A 22,515-nucleotide genomic window follows, 5' to 3' on the forward strand; every position below is an offset into this window, starting at 1 on the left:
GTCCGAGCAACCCGCTAATGGAGAGCCGATGGACTCGTGTGATGGACCCAATCGGTGCTCCACTTTGTGCTGACTCGATAGAACAGCATACATCTTCGTCCTTCTATGCCAGGCCCTTTTATATTATCCACTGTGTATTTCATTCTCCGGCTCCATTGTTTCCCTATCCTATCAGCACTGTCCTCTCTGATTTTATTCCGAATAAACGTGTTCTCCACTGATGCTATCTCGCAAATAGACCTCCGAGGTCCTGACTGAGGTCCTGACTTATTTCAAACTAGCCACAATTTACATTCCATTGAACTGTGTTATTCGGAATTGATTTTATCGAACCATTTTGGTTATTTCTATTTCACAAATGGTCTGCGAATTTTTATGAAGAATACAAATCGTGTGCATCGATTGCAAGGAACAGGAGCTGCGTTGTTATTAATTTTCTTGTTTTTACATGTGGCTCCTCATTCTTGCAATTACTACAATATGTACAATTCTGATTTTATTGAACCATTTGCGATATTTTTATTTCACAAATGGTCTGCGAATCTTTATGAAGAATAAAAACCTTGTGCATTTTGATTGCAAGGAACAGGAGCTGCATTGTTATTAATTTTCCTGTTTTTACATGTGGCTCCTCATTCTTGCAATTAATACGATATATACAATTCTGATTTTACTGAACCATTTGTGTTATTTTTATTTCACAAATGGTCTGCGAATCTTTATGAGGAATAAAAACCTTGCGCATCGATTGCAATGAACAGCCGCTGCATTGTAATTAATTTTCTCTTTTTCCTCTTACAATTAATGCATACGATTCTGCATAAAAATCGACATTCTAATGCAATAACGCCTTCTGATGACGGTCGCCTATTAATAAAATAAATTCATCAAAGGCCAATCACCTCACTGAAATGATGTTTTTAACAATAAAACGCAAAGTGGGTCATCCGGTCCGATGGATGTACAGTTAACACCGGCAGTGAAGAAAATGACGAGCACGAAGGATCAATAGGTTCGGCTCAGGATCCACTAGGGATCAGAGGCAAGGCACGGAGAACAGGAGATTATGGTTCTGCCCGAAGAACAACTAGACTGAGGCGGCCGGATCGTTATTGGAGCATTAATAAAAACGGCGGGGAGCGGGTTATTGTACGCCGATAAAAGCACAGCGGCAGTTACGCGATCCGGCGTGGGCCTGCGGAGCATGATCCGTCGATCGATAACGCGAAATCTCGCCCACGTTTCCCTCGGCGCACTTTCCATCTGCGTCCCGTGAGAAACCGCTTTATTTATACTCTGGAAGTGTTCTTTTTCCATCGAACGCGCGCGGCCCACGATGGAACACGGCGTGCACGCTCGCGCGCGCGCGACTGTGCACCGGTGCATTTTAATATGCAAGCGTAGGCGCGCTGCACCCCGGAGACTAACTGCCTTTGCCATTCTCTGCATCCTGTCCGTCTTCCTAGCCGCTGAAAAAAAACACACGGTATTTGTTAGTCGAGTGTGTCTGACCTCTTCATGGAGTTTTAATAGAAAAAGTTTGCAATGAATATTTTCTCTTCCAATTTAGAGCTTCATTTTGGGAATTTTTTTCAAGAAATCGGACGGTTGCTTTGTGTTGGAATTTTGCACACTTGTTTTCTGTCGTTTGGACCAGGCGATGGAATTTTTTCGAGTCGAAATACTCAAAATTCCAGGACTAATGGTTTTTCAAAACATCTGATAATAAAATTGGTTGTATACAGTCATGATATTCAACAATATATGGAATAAAATAAATAATGTTCGCATAAGAATATAGAAACGAGGAAAGTGTAAAAATTTACCTCATCGTACAATTAATATAACGCACAGCATAACGGCGCTGCGTTAAAATAATTGATAACGCTACTAAACTTTCCACTTCCGCATACCTGACTCGCAGGAAGTATTATTTTACGGAAAGCCCGCCGGGATAATTAATTATGCTAGTTGTGCTTAAAACCAGATGCGTGCCATCATCGTGTAATTTATAACTACTCCATATATGGGTCGAATTTATTAGTAGGCAGATTTATCTATTTAGGCAGTGCCACGTGGGTAAGTGTATTATCTCGAGCCATCGGTAGAACGTGTGCGAGTAAATTGCCGAGAAAAGAAAAAATAAAAGTGCATATCGTTGAAACGGGTAACCTGTTGCACCTAATAATTAGATGGTGTGTGCGTGTGCGGTTTCCCAGGCGCCGTTAAATTGCACGACTGTGAGGAGCGCGGCTACCTTAACGCGAAACACGTTCCCGTTACTGTAAACAGTGCCGACATGCGCAATAGTCATCGCACGGACCACTATATGGGCCTCAGGAACTCCGATTAGGGGACTGAACAAGTCCTCGGGCCCACAAATAAATATTAGGAACTTCACACTGTTTTAGAGTTGAATCAAATATACATTTGCACCTTGGATTGCTTTTGGGCGCCACAAGAAAAATATTGGGGCTTTCCACCAGGTTTCAAGGCCCACTAAAAATATTGGGATCTTCAATTGCTCTTGGGGATCATCAAAAATATTGGATCCTTTCACCGCTTTTCAAGACGCATTACAAATATTGGGACTTTGACTACTTGTACAGCCCGCAAAAAATATTGGGGCCTTCCACCAGGTTCCAAGGCCCACTAAAAATAAATTGGGACCTAGAATTTCTTTTGGAATTCACCGAAAAATATTGGAACTTTGAACTACTTGTAGGACCCACGTATCGAATATTCGGGGTCCACGAACAGATGTTTTGCGGCCCAGAAAGTATTCGAGTCCGGCGGGCAGAGCAACAAATGTACAGAATAGACGACAGGAAGAGGATTGTCTGTGATGTTTATGGGGCCCAAAAGAGGAGCGAGAAAATTGCATAGGGCCCGCAATGGGCAAGTCGCGTCCCTGTCCGTAAATACAAATCGCGACGTAATGCATTCACCGTGCACGTTTCCTTTTCCAGCGGACCTTTTAATCGGTCGGGAAGAAATCGAGTGGCCCGACCGGATCCCGTGAAGCCGTAAGAAAACAAAACGGAAAAAAGTAAAACATTCACCATCGACGATGAAACCGTTAGACTGTAATGTCGTAACCAGTCGACGACACTCGGGACCGGTGAACGCGTTTGTTTTTCTTTTACATCCTCAGATCTCGTCTCTGGAAAAGGAGAGGCTGTGGCAGCGTTACGACAAACAGTGTTCAATTTTATTAAAAGGACAAAAGTGTCCGTCGGTTTATGAAATATTATCTGAAGTATTATTAACCTTTCTGCTGTCATACTTATCTAGTGTATACAAAAAATGTATATAAAATAGCATTTTTTTATCTGGGGTTTTATAGCGTGGATGGTAATCAGCAACGTTATCAGTTGCTTTATCTGCTGCTCACCGATGGAGTGAGACTGCCTCGTTCACACACATTGGCACAGATCGGTGTCCATTTAGAATTGCGCTAGCTGTCTGCAAGTAAAACAGAGTTAGATCATTGTTAGAAATATTTGCGAGGTGACACAATAATTTCTTTTACATTTTTCATATACATGCCAACGATTTTCGCATAGGTTTGCTCTTTTCATAAAATATTATCGCTCAGATCAATCGGTTAACATTTTCCACAGCGATGAAAATGTTGAAATTGTAAATCTTTTGGTTGCAGGGACTCGAGCATCGATCAAGAAAATGGCGAGGCAACAGACAGCGGACCGGAACATCCCTCACCTGAGGGATATCTTCGGGTTCGGCAGCAAATGGGAAAACACCCGTTTGCAAGCTGAAGAGAAAGCAGCCGGTCACGACAGCGCGGTGTCGGTCGGTTCTACGTCTGGTGAAGAAGAGAGCCCGAAGAACAGCAAGAAGAAGAAGTCCCGTCGCCGTGACAACAGCAAAACCTTGACGGAGAGCGACGTGAAACACCTGGAGAGACACCTGTCCATGAAGAAGACGATCCGTAAGAAGATCATGCGCGATCTTCAGCAGGCGTTCGTCGAAGACCCGAACGAGTTCCGCGTGGACGACATACCGCCGGAACAGCTCAAGGCCGAGATCAATATTCAGAGCCTGAGCTTCGGTACACCCTCGCAGAAGCAGGGACGCACGCGTGGCAACGCGGAAAACACTTTCCTGGACATGCTACGTGCTGGAGGTGGGCAAATCACAGTGAATCACACTCTGGTACCTGGCAAGATGCCACTAGGTAGCCTCAATCGCGTCTGATTTGAGTTTTTGGGTGGTTTCACTACATTAGACATGGTGTCTGGGGTCTATTATACATGTATAAATTAATGTATGCTGAAGAGAGGAAAGTCTTCAAGCTAGTTAATTTTGCATGAGGGTGGGTGATGTCGTAGGGTGTTGAAAAGAGAGGGAAGAAAGAGAGGAGAGGGGGTTTAAATTAAACCACACTCTGATAGCTGGCAAGATGCCAGTAATAACTTCGAGATTTCAGTTTCTGGGTGGTTTCAGCACGTTAGATGTGGTGTCTGGGGTCTAGGATACATTTAGGAACTGTCGAAATGTTGTGGAGACTATATCAATAATGTATTTTGAAGAGAGCAAAGTTTTCAGGGTAGCTAATTTTGCTTGAGGGTGGGTGAAGACGTGGGGGTGTTGAATAAAAGAGAGGGAAAAATGAGAGGGGTGGGAATCACACTCTCATAGCTGGCAAGATGCCATTGGTAGCTTCAGTCGTGTCTGATTTAATTTTCTGGGTGGTTTCAGCACGTTAGACATATATTAATGAATATTATACATTACATATATTAATGTTCATTAAAGATAATGTAATAATGTACATTAATGAGAGCAAAGTTTTCGGGGTAGTTTTGTACGAGATGTTTAAAAGAGAAGGAAGAAAGAGATGAGGGGTCCACAGAGACTCAAAATGAGTAAAACGACGAATGCCGAAGGTTTAACACAAATTAACGATTGCAGGTTTAGAGAAGAACGTGGCAGACGGTGACAGGGATTCAGGACACGGTGGTTCGCCAACGAGGGAGACGCCTAGCGCACAAGACACCGATGAAGAGTCAAGCTACCCCTACGACACACCAGTGGCAACACCGTCAAAGAAGAGCGGCAACTTCTGGAGACGTTTCACGATGAAGAACCGCAACAAGCGGTAAATCGTCCTCTGAAGAGACGGCTAACCAACACTTTCTATTCCCGTTTCCATAACTGTACCAACTTCGTTATTCGAGCAGAGCTTGCAACTGTGATATACATAAAAGAAGAGGAAACCGAGTTGTACCGTGTGAACAGCGCACTTCCCGTATTCTTTCGTTGGTCCCGAGGAACTTCCGGTTTAGTCTATATATATTCAGAAGGACCAAACATCGATTCAACATCGCACAACAAAAGATAATCAAAAATCAGAAGCATATCATATTTTTCGAATTCTTTCGGACGGCGTTTTTTAGCAAGCGATTTCTACGAATTTTTAGACGGATTTTTTTGTAAATACAACGACACCCGGAAGCTTCCCAAGGACTTTTCGTATGTGTGTACTTAATCAATAATTAAGGGGTTGTCCTAGTCTGGAGCTATTTTGATTTTTGGGCTAGAACATGAATACAATATTTGAGAAATATTGGTTTCAAGGAAAATCTGGACCAGAACATTCCCTTAAGAGAAGCAGCGAATACATACCTAGTATACAATATATTTAGTCTGTAAGTATACATATAGTTAGTTCGAGTCTTCTTTTCTTTTCGTAATTCTAAGGACGAGGAAATTCGAGGGGAGTAATTTTACGAAAACGTTGAATGTGCACACAACCCTTTCGTCATACCTGTACATTGTTAGTGTTAGCTAGTCAGCAGATTTTACAAACGATCGAAGAACAAAGCAAATTTGATACTGCCCAGATATCTGTGAATTATTCGATTTTGATCATTTGTATACAGAGTTTCGAATGATTTATTCGACCAAGAAAATCCTGTTCTCGATGGATCGAGAACAGCTTTTTTATACTCCCAAGTTGTAACGAAGAAAAAGAAATAATGTTCGTCTGAGAATGCTATGGCGATTCTACAAGTTTATCGTGCATTGTAAAAGTTGATATTTATTATTGTACATGTTGTCATAAATTCCATTGTTCCTACTGTTCACTCCAGAACGCTTCAACAGGATCACCGTAACTATAACTGTTAACAATAATCATTCACCTGGTGTATCAACTGCAATGCTAACTGTAAATGTATCATACGTAAACCACATCAATGTAAAGATAGTTGAATAAAAGTTCATCTCGAAAAACTGTTCTCGTTCTTTCCGTGGAAAAGATTCTGTAATTAATTGACGTTTTATTATTTACATAAAATATTTTTCTCGATAACAAGTGTATATAATCGTAGATATAAAAAGCAGTAAAAAAATAGGATTAATTCATCATACTCCAACGAGAGTTAACAATTTATTGGTTCTTGAAGTTCGGTGGTCTTTTCTCGATGAATGCAGTCATGCCCTCTTTCCGATCACCCTAAAGAAATTTACAATGTTAATTAACGAATACGTAAATTGCTTCATGGGGCATATCACGAATTAGTTCTTACCGTAGCAAAAGTACCGTGGAACATTCTCTTCTCGAAGTGAAGACCCTCTCTCAAGGTAGTTTCGTAGGCTGGATAAAAACATTAGAATGTTAGAAAATGATTCAAAAATCGCATCAATGGTGAAATAAATCATTTACCAGTATTGACAGACTCCTTAGCCATGGCAACGATTAATTGAGAATGAGAGGCAATTTTTTCACCCAATTTGACTGCCTCAGCAACTAACTTGTCAGCAGGAACAACTTTGCTGACAAGTCCTGGAATTAAATAGTTCTTTTTAATTATATATATACTTCTAAAGATACTTTTTAATTATGGTAACATACTGACCGCTCTTCTCAGCCTCCTCTGCAGTTATCTGGACCCCTGAAAGTACTAATTCCATGGCTTTGCTCTTGCCGATCGCTCTAGTCAATCTCTGAGTGCCACCAGCTCCAGGGATCGTGCCAATAGCGATTTCTGGTTGTCCAAATTTGGCTTTGTCACCAGCATAGATGATGTCACACATCATTGCTAATTCACAGCCACCACCTAACTGCATAATAAAAACATCGATCAAGTTTTCAGCATTTATACAAAACAGTTCCCAAATGTTTCAATTAATCGATATTAAACATACAGCGTAACCATTCACAGCAGCAATCACAGGCTTCGTAACCCTGCTAACTGCATCCCAGGTGCTCAGGAAATTTCCCTTCATCGTTTGGGGGTAGGTATTGTTCTGCATCTCCTTGATATCAGCACCTGAACGATTCAAATGAATGTTAGGGTAACTGTACTGTTATTTTAACACTTTACCTACCAAAAGCCTATTGATAGGATTTTCAAAATGTGCTGTACCAAAAGAAAGCACAGAAATTTTACAATCTTAAATGAAACTGTTAGATGACGTTATTGAGGGTGACTTGTTAGTGCACAATGAAAATTGCTATTGCTATTGAAGGTTCCATTAAAAAGTGTTTAACCATGTAGCATAGATTTTTCAAAATTATACTAATTTCCAAATCGAAATTTCCTAATTTATCATGAAACAATAATATGTGTAAGCAGTAAAGCAGTTTATGGAAAAACGATGTGTTCTGAATACAAAATAAAATTGGTGACCCTCAAGCCTACTACATTGGAAGAAGATATTGAAAAATAAAATTGATAACATTTTGTACGTGTTACTCTGGACGAAGAAGAGCCTTGTACCAATTACTGCGTACCCATTACTGCAGATTAGAATTTGAAATACACAAAATATTAATTGTTCAGCAGTAACAGGTACATTTACCCTATAATAATTCAAAGAAGAGCTTTGCGTTTAGTAAAACCCACCAGCAGCGAAAGCCTTCTCGCTTCCAGTAATAACAATAGCACCGACGCTGTCATCTCCGTCGAACTTAGACACAGCTTGGTTTATCTCCATCATCAAGTCATCGCAGAGAGCATTCAATGCTTTCGGTCTATTCAGAGTAATCAAACCAACATTCTTCTTCTCGCCTGTTGTTTCCACCTTGATCAGCTCGTAATTCTTAATATGACCTGTGGAAAAATATATTTCTTTAAAGACGGTTGTATCTTGTTATCTTCGCCATAAGCCACAAACTATCGTTATTGTACTTTGCACAGCAATTACATAACGTATGCAAAAATTGATAACCAGTATAAGAAATGAGGTAACGACCCTTTGCAGATCTTTATCAGGCAATAAAGGAAGCCATAAATATATAATATTACAGTAAAGTTTTAAATGTATTCCAGACGAAAATAAACTTGTGTAGTACAGAGACGGGGATGTGGGTGCGTGTGGCGAAATGACGATCGTGTGTGAATGTCCGTTAACAAGAAGAATATCGCGGGTTTGTAAAAAGACGATCGGCCGAGGCTTCGTAGGCAATGCCGTACGGAGAGGGCTCATTCTTCTGTCGAGCAGCCTATCGAAAGGTCCTAATAAAATATTGTCTAATCCTCCTCGGGCATTTTCCTCTCTCACAAATCAGAATTGGGATCGAGTCGGCGCAAGTAAAGTAAAGTTCAAATATTGGAAATCAAATTTTTACCGTAACAACTGACGAATACGTCCAACAGGCGTGATTCGGTTAATATTTTGTAAGCGAAGTAAAGTAACGAAGTGCGGAAATGTTCAAAGGAGAAGGAAATTTTCAGAACGAAGAATATGGAAGCAGATCCTGACGGACGATGGATGGAAGAAGAGGGAATCGTCGTGCCAAACGATAAGGCGAACGACGAGCAACATCAGTCAGAATTACAAAATTGCACGGCAGGAGTTGGAACTCGTACGGAAGGAACACGAATTATTGGCCGCGAGAATCGACATTTTAGAACGAGAAAGAGAATTGTCCATGGAAAACGTCAGCTTCAAGACGATCGGCGACTCACCCGCCGAGTTCAGTGAAGGAGCCGATTCCGTTGAATGGGAGAGACAAATCAGACATGTAGTGAGAGTATTCGACTTGAGCGACCACATGGGCCAACTATTAATGACGACGAAGCTGAAAGGCAAAGCGGCAGCGTGGTTTCATTCGCGGGCAGAATACCGCGATGTAAGCCTAGACGAATTGCTGGAAGAAATGAGAAAATTTTGCGATCACCGCCCAACGAAACTCGTACGGAAGAAAGAATTCGAGAGTCGGACGTGGCAACACACCGAGACTTTCGAAAACTATTTCTACGACAAGACGATCCTGGCAAATCGTGTACCCCTGGACAACGAGGAGGAGGTTTTGGAGTTCGTCATCGAGGGCATCCCACAACGAAGTTTGAGGAATCAGGCGAAGATGCTGCAAATTAAGAGGAAAGCGGAATTGTTGGAGGTGTTCAAAGGAATCACTCTGGAGACAGAAGGAAGAGGTGATGTGAGAGCGAGTTTTAGGCAGGAGAATAAAGTACGAAAGATGGACGTGAAAACCGAGAGAAGGGACGAAAGAGAACCAGTAAGGTGTTATAATTGTAATGGTTACGGACACATATTGAGAGACAGCGAGAAAGAAGTCTGCTTCTACTACTTCAAAATGGGGCATCAGGCGAGAGATTGTCCAGAGAACCAGCGGAACAGGAAGCCGAAGGTGGAGAACGAGACGATACAACCAGAGGTGACGTACGTCTACGAGGAACCAGCGAAGAAGGAGGAATGTCGTGAGATTGTCATTTTTGAATTAGATAATGCGAAAATACGGCGGGTACTAAATTTAGACACGCAGTTAGATACAGGAAGTCCGGTTAGCATGATCAAGGAAAGATTTGTAGGTGAGGAAGAAGTTCTTCCGGTTGACGCGAGTAAAGTAAGTTATATGGGAGTTAATAAAGCGCCGATTCAAATTGTAGGGATGATTGAAGCTCGGGTTAGTCTGTACGACAAAGTTGAGGAAAACGTTCCGATACTTGTAGTGAAGGAAGACACGTTCAAAGTATCGGCATTATTAGGGCGAGACGTACTGATGGGAAAATTTAAATTGTCGTTGAGATCGTCGATCGAAAGCGAAGCGGTTCCGGAAATGTTGAACATCGCGATAGAAGACTCGATGTATGACGAAAATGAAATGTCCGAGAATGAAATGAACGAGAATGACGCGAACAATGCGAATTTGTAACGTGGATGATGCTGCGAATGCTTCGGAGCTAGGTCAGGAATGGCCGAGTGTAGGATCAGCGATGCCAGAATCGTGGGACGTGGGACGTTCCCCTCCGCTGGTTCAAGCGACTCGTTCCCCCCACTCTGACGTACCATCAGCTTCATACGTTGCTTCTACTGTGCACGCACTACACACAAGCGTATCTCTAGTCTATCCGAGTGAGTTGCCTCTTCGACTCGATGCGTTCCTTCGAAATTCACGATTTACCGAATTTTCGAATGCGTGAGTTGGAATCTGGACTCCAGATTTCTGTAGCGCGTTTGATTTCCGGCGACAAAACAAATTATTTAAAAAATACAAAACATATTTCAGGATAGATCATTAAACTCGGGTTTTTAGAAAAAAATTTAGTCCAAATTTAGCTGCGATATCTTTTCTAGATCAAAAGTTCCTGCAGATTGCGACTCACGCATTCGGAACTCCGGTAAAATGTGAATTTCGAGGGAATGCATCGAGTCGAATAGGCAGCTCACACGGACAGGCTAGAGGTACTCTTCTGTGTAGCTTGTTCGTAGTAGAAGCAACGTAAGGAACTGATTGTACGTCAGAGTGGGGGGCCCAGCCGACTGAGCCTGCGAAGGGGAACGTCCCAAGTCCCACGATTCTGGGCATCACTGTTCCAAGGTCGGAGCTAGGTCAGGAATGGCCGATTACGGAAGAGGATAAGTCCATAGGGACCAGGGGAAACCCGAATGGGAGACGTCAACCACAACATCACGGGCGCAATGCGAAAAATAGGGATGTCAGGCAAAGAGGAGGCGGGCTGAACCCCTGGGCGGTGGGGTTTTAGTGGGTATGGCACGGTCCTTTTCTCGGAAACCGTGTCGAGCCCCACACTACCTCCCGACTTCCACTTCCACCTTAGGGGGGTGTGCGTAATCGCATTTCCCCACCGCCCTAAAACTAAAAAAAAAAAAAAATTATCGCAGAGCATTCAGTACTTTCGGCCTATCCAGAGAGTAATCAAACCAACACATTCTTCTTCTCGCTTGTTGTTTCTACCTTGATCAGTTCGTAATTCTTAACATATGACCTGTGGAAAAATATATTTCTTTAAAAACGGTTGTATTTTGTTATCTTCACCATAAGCTATCGTTACTGTACTTTGAACAGCGATTACATAATCTATGCAAAAATTGATAACCACTATAAGGAATGAAGTAGCACACCTTTTTAGATCGTTATCAGGTGATTGGGGTAACCATGAATATATAATATTACAGTAAAGTTAAATGTATTCTAGACGAAAATAAAGTGTAGGATAGAGACCCGGAGGCATGTATTTGATAAGGATGTACTTTAAAAGGACGATAACATTTTGAATGGCTGATTATACGACTTATTTTTTAAGAAGTAGAGCAATTAGCTTACTATGTATTGAAAATTTTTTTTAAGAAATTGCAGCTGGTAATACTAGTGGAAAATACTAAAAGTTTTTGTTACAACTATATTGGAAATTTTAAAAATACATTCTATAGATCTGTGTCACTCATATTCTGAAAATTTCATAAAAATCGGTCAACTTTGCAATAAGCTACAAACTTTTAAAGACGGAGAAAATTGCAATCACGATTTTCAGCTTATAATTGAAATAAATCTAAGGATTTTAGCATCTACCAATTTTTATGAAATTTTCAGAATATGTATAATTGACAAAAAGTTTACAAAATGTAGTTTTTAAATTTTCAATATTGGCCTACATAAAAAAGTTGTAAACAACAGTTTTTATTATTTTCTTTGTAATTCCGATCAATTCCCATTTTTTCAAAATTAATTGTTCCAGCTTCTCAAAAAAATCCAAATCGTATGATCTGATATTAAAGAAGTTATCGTTCTTTTAAAAGTGTCCGAATATTACATACCGTGGTTAACTGTATCTGGGTGTGTGTGTGTGTGTGTATACGTGAGTGACCATTGGCTCCCGCGAATGTCCTTTGGCGAAATGACGATCACAAACTCGCCAAATGAATGTATGACAAGAAGAATATCGCGAATTTGTAAAAAGACAATCGGCCAAAGCTTCGTAGGCAAAGGCAACGCCATTCTTCTGTCGAATAGCCTATCGAAAGGTCCTAATAAAATATTGTTTACATACACTTGTCTTACACTTGTCTTGCAATTTTTTCACGTACACTCCCAATAGATAAAAAACAAAAATTAGTTGAAAGTCGAGGATTTTGAAATTGTGCAAAGCGTAAAATTTTTAACACGTTCGCTACCTGCATTTACGTTAACGACAGTGATCAATAATTACAATATGTAAAATTACGCAGTCACGAAAAAATTCTCCGAACATCGTACATTTTCAAATAATGTATAATAATAAATAACGTGGGCATGCACAAAATCAATTTGACTTTCATAAGACCCAATTAGAAACTGTACAAGCAGCGAACATGTTGATCCAGAGACAAAAACTGGCATATCATTTCTCACAGATTCAGATCAACCATAATTTTAAATACATAGTAAATAAGCACTTGTCTAATAAACACGTGACAATCAGTACTCACAACAATAGTATCTAACATTGGTAGCGAATTGTTGCGGATTTCTTCCAGCCTGCAGAGTTTTGGCGAACAGAAATTGACCGACACGAGTTGCCATGATTCCTTTATGGTTGGACCGTGGTAGTACCGGCAATCGCTAGTAACGTTGAACGAGTTCGGCGAAGAACAGCAAAGAATGATAGCCTAATCGCCATCGCCTACCAATCAGAGATGGGATTTTGCATGGTTTTCACGCGCATGCGCGACGATTTCTAGCGTCAGTAAAGTAAAATTCTCGATAAAATTGGGTACCTCGATCACCCCGTAAAATTTTTAAAAATTGTTATGATTTGATCGTGAAAAATGAATGTATAACATGTGTATTTGTAAATAATTTGTAACTCGTAGGACACGTCCTGGAGTCTTCTTGTCCGGAACAGATTGTTTCGGTACATTCCCGCCAATATATAAACTACTCAGGGCTCTGCTACCTCATAATCGTAATAAATTTAGATACGCCACCGTTTTGGCCGCGCATGCGCGTGAAATTTTGCACAACATCTCAGCATTGATGTAAATGTAATAAAGTAGGAACGTCTCCACTTCTCCACCATGAATTCATGGTCTCCAGTTTCCACCAGTCAACTGAAGTCAGTGGTGTGTCTAAATTTCCAGAAACCCTGCGCCCCAACAAAATTATTCGCAGTTGCGTAACTCGTAATTTGGCGTTTAAAAACAATCCGCATAGCGACGCACAACAAATAAACTTGCAGAAAACCGAAGGAGTAAACAGATGTGTGAAAAATGTCTGAAAAATGCAATGATGCAGATTTCGTAAGCCGTAACATTTTTACACGTTCGGGGTCAATGACCTCGTCCTGAGATGTACAATACCGGTACTCTTTAGGCTACTAATTAATTACGGATTTTTAAGAGCACTAACAAAATGAACAGTTCATAAAATGGAGAATAAATAGATGAAGTTCTTTGATGTATATTTTATTCCACTAAGGATAACGGTCGAGAAATGCAAATTAGGTGAATGCTGGAGAATTAGGAACGAGAAAGTGGGATCCAAAATGGAACAGGTAATAGGGGGGCGGCTCCCAATGTCATGTATGGTCACTGTCAGTTCATGGTCGTTCGTCTGAATCGTTTTACGTGATGATGTCGTCGCTGTGCTTCATCCTGATCCTTTCAGCGCTCATGATCGAGCAACCTGTGGCTGGTAAATAAAAAATAAAACACGACACCAACAAGATATCCTGAATCCTGGTAAACTACGATACACCACTGAACCAATCCCACTAATTGAATGAAACACATCTTTTCAAGATTAAAAATATATTCTCCGACTCAAATTTTCAATAATTATACACTTCAAACTCCCCCGCAAATTGTGTTAACTCTCTCGCCTAGAATTTCTCGAACAAAAATAACGGAAACGCTGCTTGCAAACGCAGAATGTTTAAATACAATCGACTGGCTGGTCACCGGTTGCCAGTTATCATTTGGACGACTTAGAATAACAACCTTTTCAGTTTTATCAGAGTTCGCGACCCCCAACAAAGCAACGTGTACTCCGTACAAATAATAATCAAAGATGTAGCAAAATATCGGTAGCGGATCTTTATGCAGAATAAAATGTTTTTACCAGAATTGCAACAAACTCGAGCGAAATGTAAAAATTTATTTTCTTCCTTAATATATTTAATAGGCTGAAAATAATATTTTTAAATTCCTCTAATGGTTTTACTGTTTTAAATTACACCTGTTCGTCGTTGCGATAAATGCATAAAATAATTTATGATAAAAATGTTCGAAAACCGTAGAGGAGATATGGCAGCAGGATCTGTCCAAGGATATGCAAATCGGAGCGTCCACGGGTGGTTTCGACCAGGTGAACCTGCGTTGCGGGGCTGAGAAGATGGTAGTGAGCCTTAAAACAGCTGAAGATTTCGAGGGAGTGATATATACTCAAGGCAGCTTCTATTCTAAGAAACCTCCTTGCTTCCTGGACCCAGCTCGTGGCGGTAATTTCACCATAAATATCCCGTTCAACGAGTGCCATACAGAAAATGTAAGTAGTAAATATTCAACTATAACTGGGAATGAAATTAGACTATCTGGAAGTGATTTTAAACAATCCTGTCAATCCAGGAAGACAATAGGTACAAGAACATCCTGGTGATGCAGCACGACGACGAGCTAATTACTCCAGGTGACGCAGCGTTCATTCTGGAATGCGATTTCTCCAAGCCCAGGAACATAATCGTGTCTGCCGAGTTGAAAGAATCTGACGAGAGGCAAATAATTTTTCATACAAGATTAATCAGGATTTTACGAATGGGAATTATAAAGATTATTTTTCAGGGAAGTGAGATCGAGTATATCACTGGTGGATCCAGATCCAGGCAGAGATGAGAGTAAGAGGGCAGCCTACGTGGAGAGCAACAGCGATCGAGTGTTCTACATGCCCAACTCAATTCCCAAAATCAATGATGAATTATGACAATAAAGTTTGCTTGATCGTCGAAATGGTTTCAATTTTATTGAACAATTACTGAGAACGACTAAGGGAGCTCGTGGTTTGCGACACAGTGTAAAGTGTAAACCGATAACAACATCGCACATGGTAATATTCCAGGCTCGCGCTGCAGTAATTATATAAATGTGTTGATACTGTTTATGTTTATAATATGCTCGTACTGTGGAAGATATGGAGGTATCGCATCCCTGTATCATTCCGAAGATGAAAGAAAAATCCACGAACGCCGACAATATGCACTTATTTTTCAAATTATGCGAATTTGGAAACTTAACAAATTTTTTAAGCGAATGAAATCAATGTGGACTTGTAGAGTTATAGTAGTTTTAAGCAACGTGAATGTAGAATCATTCACAGCTCGAGATAGACCCAGGTAGATTAACTAATCCTGTTTCAATAACGACAATGTTATCTCTAGCGTATTTTAATTGAGATTACAATGTGGAAACTTTCCATTCGACATGACCCTAATTAGCCTTTGTTGACAACAAGTCAAGAAGACAACAAATCGATAAACAAGTGTGTAGTACTGGCAGAGAGACGAAGAGTCAACGGAAGACGCCGCTTCGACAAATCAGAAATGGTCTCAGCTACTAAACCCTACAAAATATGTAAAATTTACGTCACCGTTGATTATCAGAGATCCATCCCCACCTAGCTGACCGACTAATTGGTATATAAGATCATTTTCTCAAGGAATTGGCAAACTCAATCCCGATTTGCATAGGAGCTGGACCGTATTGTTTGTTTATAGTAGTTACTCCAGCAACATGGCAACCGCAAAATTCAGGGAAGCTTCTCCATACACCAGAATGAATCCGACACCACCCACAGAAGACTACATGTACAACAAGTGAGTATAACTTCAATTCTCATACTCTGGGATCGTCTTCTCATTGATTCTTCGTCATGTAGCTTCGCGTTCGTTTCCAAAATCCTGAAATGATTCTGTCAACATAGGTACATAGAGAGCGTCATGCTGAAGAAAGATGCTCGTCAACCACAATTACGAGTCGCCATCTTCGGGATAGGTCGTGCCGGAACCATTCACCTGAACAGCATCATGTCCAATCCTCGTATGAAGCTGATGTACATCGTCGAAGACAATGAGAGCAAGTGGTCCAAGCTCAGGGACTACTGGCACTTGGACGATGTCACGTTCCTCAACAGCAAACAGGCCAACAAAGTCTACCAGGACCCTAAGTGAGTATTTAAGACGTTCACAATTTTATTTCGATAGTACTTTATGTCGGAAACAGAAGTAGTACTTACAAACATCCACTGTGGTCCATTAAAATTATGTTCAGCCGTCTTGATGATCCAGTAGCTTAGCAAGCTCTTCAGAAATTACAATAATTAATAATGAACCTCTGCAAAGTCTTGTTACAGACTTGTCAAACAAGTAATAAAATGATTTTGAATCCAGCGTGGACGCAGTCATAGTCGCCAGCCCCACGTTCACCCACGAGACGATCGCGAAACGGTCTCTGGAAAGCAAGAAGGCTGTCTTCTGCGAGAAACCAGTAGCTGAGAACCGTGCGAACATGTTGAAGTGTTACGAGTTGACCAACAAAGTTGGCAAACCTCTGTTCGCTGCCTTCAACAGACGCTTCGATCCCAGCTTTGCGGCAGCCCACGAAAGAGTGAAGAATGGCGAGGTTGGACACGTTCACGTTATGAAGGTAGTCTCCAGGGACTCTCCTCTTCCTCCGATCGAGTACCTGAAGAACTCTGGCGGCATCTTCCAAGACTGTATGGTCCACGACTTTGATATGACGATTTGGATGCTTGGAGAGCTGCCCATCAAGGTAACTAGCGGTATCTGATAAAATAATTTTACCGGTCTTTTCCATCTACGCACGCACATTAATATTGACACTGAAATGTTAGGTCACCGCCCAAGGCCACGCACATGTCCCAGAGATCGCGGCTTTAGGAGATTACGACACAGTGACGGTCATGCTCTACTTCCCCTCTGGCACTCAGGCAATGATAGACGTGTCCCGCCTCTGCAACGTCGGTTATGATCAGCGATTGGAGGTTTACGGCCCCAAGGGACTGATCACCGTTGACAACCAACGTCCCACTCCCGGTCTGACAGTGCAACGCGGTGTTCAGGGTACCATGCAAGCTCCCATGTATTACTCTTTCCCCAGCAGGTACATGGAAGCCTACCAAAGAGAGATGGACCACTTCGTGGATGTTGCCCTTGGCATGACTGACATGTCCGTGACGTCCAAACAGACTTTGGCAGTCTCCAAGATTGCCAGTGCTTGCGAAGAATCTGCCAAGACTGGCAAGCCCGTGGAAATTAAATGGTCTAGCGACGAGATGCCTGAATTTTGAATTGGGATCGAGAACCTTGATGTATAATAAATTTTTATTCGAAAGATTGATTAGTCATTTTACCCCTCCTCATCGTCGTAATTTCAGAGACTGACCGTTGTAGGATTTTGATGATAGTTGAGGGTTGATGATATCGACAGAACTTGCTCGTAGTTATAGACGTTCCAGTTTTTCGTCTTTTAATATGCAATAAAGAAAATACAGAAAAATTACCACATACCTCGGGCAGGTATTTAACAGTACAAAACACGTGTTCAATGACAGTACAATCACCTTACAAAAAAAGAAGAGAGACAAAAAATGATAACAAAAATTCCCACTCCTAAAAGTTCTTCTCTGATCTCGCGGCATAACAAAGAAAACGGCCGTCCCGGACTCTGGCATTGGTCCGGCGAATTTTCTAACTCGATAAATAAAATGGAGGAACTAAATCTTCGGTCCGCGAACATTCACAGAACGAACACCGCCCCTACCTTGCCATTTCCGGAATGGATCTAGTAGAAAATTTTCCTGGTGACTTTTTCGACAATCCACACTTTTCCGCTAATCGAACACTCAGACTCGCTTTTCTTTATTTTCTCTGACAGCCCCCCCGTAAACGTACGTGTATTGCATATACAGGGTGTTCCAATTAACGAACACGATTGATCTAACAGAAAAGTTCGTAGAAAGTTCGTACAAACAGTTTCTTACAAAGATAAGAAATTCGAGGCAGCTTCATTGTCTAAGCGGGATTATACAGTCCGTTCCAAAATATGTACGCTCTCTTCATTTTTAATCCGTTCAGGATAAACCGAGGGGCTAACTTTCATGTTTGAGGTGTTTAAAAAATTCCGGTGTTGCGGGACACCCAGTATTTCTTTTTGTAAAAGAAAGAGGTGTATATACAGGAGGCACAGCTTCGTTTTCGCAGCCTAATCGAACCTTTCTGAGCATCGTTGGTCGTCGGATGCGTCGAGCGCATGCACGGTCCTCGATGATAAAAATCACAACGAAAAAAGATCAAGTACAAATCCTCCCGCCCCTCAGGTTCGCTGGCCCGAGTTCAAAATAGTCCCGTGACTCATCATTTTAAAACTTCAAGGATTTCGCGAACAACGCGGCGGTGGCTTGATCTTTGTCTCCACCGAGTCTGCGTAACTCGGCGATCACCTGTGCCCTTGTGAATCCTAGAGCCACTATCTCTTTTACTGTCTCCTCCGTGAAGGGGTCGGTTGGTAATATAGTCTCCAACGAGGAGAATTTGCTTGAGGACACTGCTGATTCGCTAGCGGTACTGCTGCCTTGGCCATCTAGAGCTAAATAAAAATAATAGAGACTCCATTTATCAATCGAATTCGAAAATTAATTTATTCTGATCGTAGGGTACAGCGGGGTTCAGGTGATTTCCTGGATTTTTGAGGATTGGGATCGTCTTAAGATGGAGGAAAGTCTGTGGACAAATGTAATAGGATTTGTTTTAACTTGTGTGATTATGTTTATGTGTCCTTATCAATTTAAATTATGCAATAGCTTTAATAGTTTCTCGAAAATAAGAATACCCTCTTAAAAGATTATATGTTTGAAATTTACCATTCTGCTGACGCAGTTTTGCAGCATCCCTGGAGCTGTCTTCGAGTGCCCTTTGCAACTCCCTGTCATCATTATTGCCACTTAGCCTCGCACACTCTGGCAAATCACCTAAAATTCCAAGAAGGTATATAAACTTGATGAGTTAAGGGGCTATATACTTGATGAGTGAAAAAATCGATATTTTAAAAATGTTTCTATTTGGTTGTAGATTGTCTTTAAAGATCGCAAGATGCGCGAAAACATCAATTTCTACCTTCAGCTAGGAAAGGCGTCTCGGTGCCAGTAGTTCCGATCTTCAGCACGTTCTTCTTCAAATCTATACAGCACTGGTGCCTTTTCAGCATGTCCAGGCCCAGCAGCATGTCCATAGGCTGGTGCTCGAGGACGCTGAACGAGGTAGTCAGATGGTCATTGCCAATCTGAATTTGTACCATGTGTATGCGACCGATAATGCGTTGGACACCAACACCTTTAGCTACCCCATCCCACCTGGTGTCCACGAGTCGCATGATGTGGCACCTTTCAGCGCAAGCAGCGGACATTATGGTTGCCTGCGCACCTGATTCATAACTACGTGTTACCGTGCGGGTTTTACGGCACTGTGGACTGGAAACGAGCATCAAGATCATTTAAAAATACGATCGGCTCGAACCCGCGCGAGGATGTCCAAAATTAGATTTAAAGAATCATCGCACGCCGCGAAGAATGACTTTCGAACTGCAAGAATTTAAAAATAGACTCCCACGCTTGTGTGCATGGTCGGCTGAAGGTATTTTTAAAAATAATCTTGTCTCCAGTCCAACGCTACCATCCGACATGAATTCGCAAGTTTTATTAAGGCCCGTACTGGCTGCCAAAAATGTCTCTTCGAAACAGAGCAGCTTCTTCAGAGGACATTCAAACGACTTCAGCTTTTCAACTGGTCTACAATTTTTCAAAATTTCTTTACATGATACTTAGCACATTAATCACTTGAAAAAGTCGCTTGAACTTCCTCTAAAAAGACTATTCGATTTCAAAGAGGCTCGAGCTGTTCCAAGATGTTAGAAAGATTAATGTGCTAAGTACTGTCTAAAGGAAATTTTGAAAAATCGTAAACTACTCCTCCTAAACCCCTGAAGAAATCCAACTCGTTTCAAGAAAGTTACTCCACACATAAAGTTCAGATCGCAACGCACCTGAGTCGATAAACGCTTTAACCGGGAATCCATTGACTTTACAATTAATGTACAACATAACAACAATGCCGAACGTTTCGGGATTGTACTCCATCGCTGCCTGCATGTTCGCCTCAATATTTGTCTGTCTGATCTCGTCCGCAATGAGTCTTTGAGCTTCCGTATCAAACGGGTCCGCGTTCATCATCCTCACTCTCCGAGCCTGACGCTCTTCCCTGGTCTTAATTTGCTCCCTGAGTACTATCGCAAACTTGTCTGCAAAAATAGATAAACATGTCACCAACAATCCAATTTCTAAAACAATAGATACAAGCATTACTCACCCAAGTTCCCAGACAGCAATGCATCTGCCAGCACAGGATTATTTTGTTTGAGCAATGCTAGCTGATCCGGATTAGCTAGAAACATGTTTCTGATCCTTGCTGGATCATTATCTCTGGCGGCGCTATTCGAAGCTCCTGGTACTCTGATGGAACTGCAGTCCAACATGGGAATAGCTAGAGTGACGTATATTTGAATTTAATATATTCTCTTTTGTACTATGCAGTATGCGTTCATAAATAGCTCATGGGAGAAGCGCATCGCAGTGTACAATCAAATCAACAGCTGTGCAAAGCTTGTTCTATCAGTCGTCGGAACAGGGACAGCATGCACGGTTCAATGATTGTACGAGGATTCTGGCTGCAAGAGACTGTGGACATTATGAATTTCTGTAGAAATGTGAACTGCGAATGTGGATAGATAGCTGAGAGGCGTGGAGTGACTAGACTCGATAGCAGGCATGCCCAACTCGTTGCTAAAAGAGCACCTTGTGAGCTGAGACCGAGCTCAGATGTATGGAAAGATCTAGCACAAGCTCACACGCGCTTTCCAGCTGTTGAGTTGGGCTCTATAGAATGCCGAGCTGCGAACCATTTCATCCACGAAGGGTTCCTACCAACAATTTGTTAATGTTCCTTTAAAAAATATTACAAAACTTCTCTGAATGTCCATTCTTTACTCGCTAATATATTAATTTATAGACTTGTAAAGAGAATTTTTGTGCGAACATGTTAAATACAGAAAGGTTTTAAGTAATCTGTACATTTTGGTTGACTACACAAGAGATAAAGATTAGAGAAACGCAGCTTGCGGACAGTTCGTTAATAAAGGACGAGCAACACGTATAAGCAATCAGAATCTGTAGCTTTGAGAGAAGACAGCTCATCGATAAAGCAATAGCTCCACATATAAGCAACCAGAATCTGTACGTTTTAAAGAAGCCTGCATAGCTTAGACGAGGGAGCGAAAGCAGGCGCATGGAGGTGCACAGAAGGTGTCGGAGGGTAACGTAGCAAGCGAGGACCACGGAATGGTGAGGGTGTGCATGTGAGAAGGCTTTGGGGAGCCGGTGTACAATTACAGAGAGACTGAGAACGTAAATCGAAGCCGAAAAGCTAACCTCACGATCCGCCTCGATCGCCACGTTAAATAATGGTGCTGTATGGAAGCTGACCTCCGTTCAAGGGGTGAAGGTCCAAGTCGGTGCCGCTCTGGTGCATGTGCTGCAGGATCACGGCGTCCCCGTCCCGAATCCCGTGATCCCTCAGGGATTTTTTGTCGTCCATCAGTGGCAGGCCGTTGAAAGCGATCACGATCTCGTGGGCCGGTACACCGATCTCGATCTCGCAGAACGCCTTGAAATTCTCCAACTCCAACTCCTCGCTGACGTCCAGGACGAAGATGTCGTCGCTGAGCGTGGTCACGGTTACCTTCATCGTGACTCGACGATCCCACTGCTACAATTATTTCTTTAGTGCTCCGTTCTCCTTCGAGGATGAGGAATCACTGATGCAATGATCCGTGGATCGAGGATCCAGGTCCAAGGGGGCAAAGCACGGGGAATTTTCTATCTGAACGATCTTAGGCTCTCCGCTCGCGCTGGATCGTTGGAAACATGAAACAGCGGCTCTCTCCGGGATGTAAGATGTAAACAACAATCCAGCTCAGCAAAAATAACTGCTGACCGGCCGCGAACAGTGAACCGAACGCCATCTAACGGCAGAACTCGGTAGCCATTTCGACGTCCGCAAACCGCGACAATTTTTAAAGACCTAGAACGACGTCCAAAAAATGTCGAACATAATTTCTTCATTAGTAGCGTCTAGCTGTCGTGAAATGTTATTAAAGAGATGTACTATTATATTCGGG

General features: G+C 41.8%; 5 protein-coding genes across 8 annotated transcripts in view; 3 read left to right on the top strand and 2 right to left on the bottom strand.

Moving 5' to 3' along the window:
- LOC143218767 (uncharacterized) overlaps positions 1–6,258 on the top strand; it is a 35,943-nt gene extending 29,685 nt beyond the window's left edge. For both annotated transcript variants that reach the window (XM_076444205.1, XM_076444206.1), the window contains exons 2-3: positions 3,662–4,147; positions 4,936–6,258. In XM_076444205.1, the coding sequence (XP_076300320.1) occupies positions 3,685–4,147; positions 4,936–5,126 (654 nt within the window). In that variant the 5' untranslated portion in view covers positions 3,662–3,684 and the 3' untranslated portion in view covers positions 5,127–6,258. The remainder of the gene's footprint in view (positions 1–3,661; positions 4,148–4,935) is intronic.
- A 3-nt stretch (positions 6,259–6,261) lies between these two features.
- Echs1 (Enoyl-CoA hydratase, short chain 1) lies at positions 6,262–13,343 on the bottom strand. Of its 2 annotated transcripts, none has more exons than XM_076444198.1 (7): positions 13,204–13,343; positions 7,875–8,081; positions 7,174–7,298; positions 6,885–7,089; positions 6,692–6,811; positions 6,555–6,622; positions 6,262–6,481 (listed from the first exon to the last, which is right to left on the bottom strand). In XM_076444198.1, exons 1-7 carry the CDS (start codon positions 13,217–13,219, stop codon positions 6,416–6,418), a joined length of 807 nt encoding a protein of 268 aa, XP_076300313.1. In that variant the 5' UTR covers positions 13,220–13,343; the 3' UTR covers positions 6,262–6,415. The 2 variants fall into 2 exon arrangements, with proteins under 2 accessions (XP_076300313.1, XP_076300312.1); XM_076444197.1 differs by lacking the exon at positions 13,204–13,343 and adding an exon at positions 12,706–13,163.
- A 424-nt stretch (positions 13,344–13,767) lies between these two features.
- Positions 13,768–15,528, top strand: LOC143218769 (uncharacterized). Of its 2 annotated transcripts, none has more exons than XM_076444210.1 (4): positions 13,768–13,909; positions 14,514–14,761; positions 14,842–14,987; positions 15,055–15,528. In XM_076444210.1, exons 1-4 carry the CDS (start codon positions 13,846–13,848, stop codon positions 15,191–15,193), a joined length of 597 nt encoding a protein of 198 aa, XP_076300325.1. In that variant the 5' UTR covers positions 13,768–13,845; the 3' UTR covers positions 15,194–15,528. The 2 variants fall into 2 exon arrangements, with proteins under 2 accessions (XP_076300325.1, XP_076300326.1); XM_076444211.1 differs by lacking the exon at positions 13,768–13,909 and adding an exon at positions 14,212–14,362.
- A 315-nt stretch (positions 15,529–15,843) lies between these two features.
- Positions 15,844–17,619, top strand: LOC143218759 (inositol 2-dehydrogenase). Its single transcript, XM_076444189.1, has 4 exons — positions 15,844–16,082; positions 16,190–16,432; positions 16,656–17,037; positions 17,120–17,619. Exons 1-4 carry the CDS (start codon positions 16,000–16,002, stop codon positions 17,573–17,575), a joined length of 1,164 nt encoding a protein of 387 aa, XP_076300304.1. The 5' UTR covers positions 15,844–15,999; the 3' UTR covers positions 17,576–17,619.
- Positions 17,620–17,725: 106 nt separating this feature from the next.
- On the bottom strand, positions 17,726–22,347 carry Rngo (DNA damage inducible 1 homolog rngo). The gene is made up of 6 exons (XM_076444187.1): positions 21,821–22,347; positions 20,649–20,822; positions 20,326–20,580; positions 19,401–19,706; positions 19,148–19,255; positions 17,726–18,873 (listed from the first exon to the last, which is right to left on the bottom strand). The coding sequence occupies exons 1-6, from the start codon at positions 22,080–22,082 to the stop codon at positions 18,647–18,649; spliced, it is 1,332 nt and encodes a 443-aa protein (XP_076300302.1). The 5' UTR covers positions 22,083–22,347; the 3' UTR covers positions 17,726–18,646.
- Between the last annotated feature and the right edge of the window lie 168 nt (positions 22,348–22,515).

The sequence above is a fragment of the Lasioglossum baleicum genome, chromosome 20 (genome assembly GCF_051020765.1).
Source record: "Lasioglossum baleicum chromosome 20, iyLasBale1, whole genome shotgun sequence".
NCBI classification, from domain to species: Eukaryota; Metazoa; Arthropoda; class Insecta; order Hymenoptera; family Halictidae; genus Lasioglossum; species Lasioglossum baleicum.